Genomic DNA, 4,912 nt, shown 5'->3' on the forward strand with positions numbered 1-4,912 from the left:
GGTAAAATTATAATTTTTATTATTTAAACTGTGATCAACTAATGATTACTTTTTAATTTAATATTACCGGTTTATATTTCTAATTTTTTACTTTCTCTCACCTATCATATAAAATATTTATCAATACTCTCTTTGTTTGAATAGGTCATGATACGATGCTAAAATTTTACAGATATGGAGATTTCTTGTGCCTTTATTTGGTTCCTAAAATGAAATATTTTCAATAAAAAAGTTATTTTAATAATATAATGAAAGAGATCTTTTCTTATTTTCCTTTTCTTTTATTGTCTACTAGTTAAGCTTCTAATTAAAAAAGAGTAGAGACTTAAATATTGCCTTTTTTAAGCTTATATTTTAAAATAAATAAGTAAGAACATGAGTTTACTTGTCAAGAAATAAATTAGACTCACGTAAATAATATTGGTCATGTGACTTATATATCAAATTTCTCGGTGTATGACCCGTGCCTAGCGGCTCGGATGTCCCTCCTCCACTTTTAAAAAAATTATATATAATAAAGAAATCCCCTCTAACTTTACTTGTTTTTACTGAAAATGGCAGAGCACGCTGAGCATTCAGAGTACAAAGAAGAAGAGTCGTTGATCGAGAAAATAGAAGACAAGATTCACTTCGACCATTCCTCGTTCTCGTCGTCGGATTCCGACACCGAGAAGAAACCTGCGTCTGCGCCGGAGGCAGCGTCTCCGTCGTCAGTAAAGGCCACGATTTGGCGGCTGTTTGGACGAGAAAAGCCGGTACACCAAGTGTTTGGTGGAGGCAAACGTACAGTCTTATACTCTACTTTGTTTTCTACTTTACCTATTTATATTATTTTGTTCAATAATTCAAACTTAATTTGGTTAAGTGATTGCTTATTGAGTAATGGATTAGGGTTTAGGGTTTAGGGTTTTGAAGTATCTTAAGAGATCTGTCCCAGGAGTTTGGTTCGGTAGTACATTACAGATGTGTGGTAGGCTTACATTACTGAGTTCTAGTGAATCAAGTCTAGTACTCTCTCCATTCAATTTTATGTGATGGTGTTTGACTGGTTACAAATTTCAAGAAAGAAAGTCTTTTGAAGCTTGTGATTCTGTGGCTATAAACCTTAAAGGCAAAATTGCAAATTTAAAGTTAGAATTGTTTTTAAGTATAGAAACGTGCCACTATTTTTTGAACGGACTAAAAAGAAAAATGTGTCGAAATAAAGAGTCTTTAAGTGGAGAACGATACGGGGATAGTCCTATTATATATGGTGTTTGGAAGTTGGAAACAGTAATACCTCAGTTACAAAAGAAATATCATAAAGAGTAAGAATGTTGAGATCAAATATGCTCTTAGGTGTATATATCATGCTTGTATTCATGTTCATCATCTTATCTTAGCTAGGGCCGGACACTGGCTTTAAGATATGGGTTCGGCGGAACCCAGTAGATTTGGCCCAAACCCAGTAGCTTTAAGATATGTGTTAAGAAATTTACTAAATATGTAAAAGAAAATTAAATTTAGAATCCAGCTACTAGCACTCAAGGTCAATGTCCTACAATTCAAAACCAATAAAGTTCAAATCCCGTGTCATCTCTGATCTTAGCTGTCATACTGGGTGCTTTTCAAGTGTTTTAGGGCTCGGATGAAGCTAATGTTTGTATTTTTCGCATCTGCTTGTAAGAGTGAATTGATAGATAATGTGGCTTTAGGCACAAGCTGATGTTTGGTTGCTTTATTGGGTTGTTAGTAAAGTGAGGCATCTAGTTACCTTGGTTATGTGAAGAGTTTGGTATGAGTTAGGTTTTTGAGAAGAGGTACATCAGTTTGATTATGTCTGCTTTTATGCAGCTGCTGATGTATTCTTGTGGAGAAACAAGAAGATATCTGCTAGTGTACTTGGTGGAGCCACTGCAATATGGGTTCTTTTTGAATTGCTCGAGTACCACCTGCTTGGTCTAGTCTGTCACCTTTTGATCTTCACCCTTGCTATCTTATTCTTGTGGTCTAATGCCACAACCTTTATTAACAAGTGAGCTTCTAAATTTTTGCATTTCCCATAAGGCAATTTGCTTAACCATTTGTTCAAAACATTTTCCTGCCGTTTCATGACAGGAAACGTCCACATATCCCAGAATTTCACCTTCTAGAGGAGCCGATCCTTGAGATTGCTTCTGCTCTGAGGATTGAAATTAACCATATTCTCCACGTGTTGCGAGAAATTGCATCTGGGAGAGATCTTAAAAAGTTCCTTGCTGTAAATTGCTCAGTTACTGTACTTTCCCTGTATAAAGTTTATCTTGAGACTCTATTGTCCCTCCTTTGCCATCAGCGTTGCTGAAAAAGAGAAAGGCAGCGATTTTCTTGTTCATCCATGGCAGCGATTTTCTTGTTCATCCATATTAGATTTCATGTCATGTGTGTACTTAAACTCCTTGCTCCTTTGACTTATACTGGCTAAGTAATGAGTAGGCTTTCCTCTTGTAGCTAATGAAAGCAATTACTGTAGAAAAACTCGAATTGGATGCTTATTAGCTTATATGTCCTGCCAATGCTAAAGTTGTCTTTTGCCTTCTCAAATATCTGTGCCTATTTGAATAGGCTGAAGTATCCTCTTTGCTGAAATTTATCCTTCTTTTCCGATTATTATAGGTCCTTGGAATCACTAAGCATTTTTAGTTTTGTTTTTTTAAGTAGGTGCAGAAGAGTACACCTGTGACTGAGTAATGCCACTATGGTCCTCTATTTTTGTTAATTCATTCAGTGGAATCATCTTTGTTTTCATAAATTACTCATATTATCAGGTCATTGCCGGTTTATGGGTCCTGTCCATGCTTGGCAATTGCTGCAACTTTTTGACACTGTTCTACATATGTAAGTGCAAATTTTCCAGGTGGCTATTTGGGCCTTGTAGTATTTGCTATCTGCTCTAACGGATACTTATTGTATCTTCCTCCAATGCACCAGCATTTGTACTCCTCCATACAGTTCCGGTTCTTTACGAGAAGTACGAAGATAAAGTGGATCCATTAGCTGAGAAAGCCGTGCAGGAGATCAAGAAACAATATGCTGTCTTTGATGACAGGGTTTTGAGTAAAATTCCCAAAGGGCCATTAAAAGATAAAAAGAAAGCGTAAATGTGGCGAGCTACTAGTCTGGTAGCGATATTCCAGTTATCACAAGTTTTCAGAATTTACTGTAATATTTCTTGTGCTTACATAGGCCTTTAGGCATCTTACTTGTCTGCTTTTGTAACTTTATTGCCTTTTGGGGTCTGTACTTTGCAATCTTGATAGCCGTCAGAATTAGTTTATGGGTTTTGTGTGCTTGCATCTTTAGCTGCCGTTATTCAAACATGTTAAGGTACGTGTTTTGTTGAATTACATTCTCCCTTTGCCTTTGTAGTTGGTTCTATTACTCCAAACTTAGTGGTGGCAAAATGGATTAAAAAAAAATAATTATTGTCCATATTATCCACTAAAAAATAAGTTGGATAATGAACTTTTTAAAAACGGGACAAATATGGATAAGTACCGTATTATCCACTTAGAAAATGAATAACTAATAGGTTTAACTTTTATATTCAAACAGTAACTTTTATGGATAACTAATGGATACCTTTTATAGTCAAATTGGGGGTCTCAAGTTTTAGAAACTAGGTATTCTTTCAAAAATAATCATATTCAAAAAATTATGGATAATATGGTTACCCATATTATTCACCGGTTAATCTATTTTTTTTTTATCATTATTAAATATGGATCAGATCAAATAATTTATCCGTTTTGCATTATCCATTTTTGATCGGACTAATTTATGTGGCTATCCAATTGTAAACTCTTCATTTTACCCGTAATGAAAAGTTTTTATAGCCACACAAATCCCCTTGTTTACCCGTAAAACGGTACAGTTGAATTTATACATGGTTTCTAAACAAGTGAATTAATTTGATCTTGAAATAATAAGATAAATGAAGAAATATGCAATGCTTAGCCTTGAGATGGAGACGAAATAGCAGAAACACAGTGGTTCCGGGTACAAAAATAATGAAATAGAAAAGCAAGAGGATACAATTGTATTAAGCTTTGAATAGAGTATAGTATAAGTTTGTCAGAAAATTTATGTCCTTTACAACGTAGCTAAGCTCACTATTTATAGCTACGTCTAGGGAAGGAGGTCCTAGGATCGTACCCCTCTTTAATGTCAATTATGAGGGCCATTGCTGAAGATGTAACGGTAAACATAAATGCCAAATTCCTTGTAAGGGCAATCGTACTTAATGCCATGGAATATTCCCTATTAAATGCTACCGGGCGAGAAGTTTTTGTTACATCCTTATGAGCGTTATTCTTTCCGGTGACAGACGGAATAGTTGCCTTCGGTCTTGGACCCCCCTTCCCCCGTCTTAGGTTCCACGTGTTCCTTTTTTCGACGGCTATGTGGCATAGCATATTTTACCCTATATAGATAGTTCCCCTGCTTTCCGGTGACATAACTTTGTATTACCGGGAAGTTGGTAGAAACACTCTTTTGGCTGAAATTACTATAATTCCCTTTAAAGGCTTCTGACGGTTGATTAGACCCATGCCTCTTCGCATTTAATGCCCCGAACACGCGTCATCCCACGATTCAGCATAGCTTTTGCTGATTATCGAGGTAATCATGGCCATGAATTTAGCCGCCAAAACTTTTGCTTATACGCATCAACTTTTTCCCTTATGCTCCATAATTGAACAAGAGCAAGGCCAAGGACTGCTCCTCCAACAGTGGAATCCATCATCCCTAGAAGTCTTGTTACCACAAAAAACCTTGAAGAGAAATTTCTTACTGCTAACCCTCGTACATGGGTTGTTAGTAGGTATCCTTCTTCCATTCGTCCTTCTAGCATCCCTGCTGTGAAGGAAGATTGTCGCTGTCATGATTTGGATAT

General features: G+C 36.2%; 1 protein-coding gene across 1 annotated transcript; it reads left to right on the forward strand.

The window, feature by feature from the left end:
• Positions 1–481: 481 nt before the first annotated feature.
• LOC107763944 (reticulon-like protein B6) lies at positions 482–3,295 on the forward strand. Its single transcript, XM_016582456.2, has 5 exons — positions 482–783; positions 1,834–2,014; positions 2,098–2,251; positions 2,787–2,856; positions 2,950–3,295. The coding sequence occupies exons 1-5, from the start codon at positions 555–557 to the stop codon at positions 3,117–3,119; spliced, it is 804 nt and encodes a 267-aa protein (XP_016437942.1). The 5' UTR covers positions 482–554; the 3' UTR covers positions 3,120–3,295.
• Positions 3,296–4,912: the final 1,617 nt, after the last annotated feature.

Source organism: Nicotiana tabacum, chromosome 1 (genome assembly GCF_000715075.1).
Source record: "Nicotiana tabacum cultivar K326 chromosome 1, ASM71507v2, whole genome shotgun sequence".
Classification (NCBI taxonomy): Eukaryota; Viridiplantae; Streptophyta; class Magnoliopsida; order Solanales; family Solanaceae; genus Nicotiana; species Nicotiana tabacum.

Coding starts and splice junctions, on each gene's coding strand:
- LOC107763944 (XM_016582456.2), top strand. CDS start 555: ATGGCAGAGCACGCTGAGCATTCAGAGTACAAAGAAGAAGAGTCGTTG. Junction 2,015..2,097: donor GCCACAACCTTTATTAACAA/GTGAGCTTCTAA, acceptor GTTTCATGACAG/GAAACGTCCACATATCCCAG. Junction 2,857..2,949: donor TTTGACACTGTTCTACATAT/GTAAGTGCAAAT, acceptor CCAATGCACCAG/CATTTGTACTCCTCCATACA.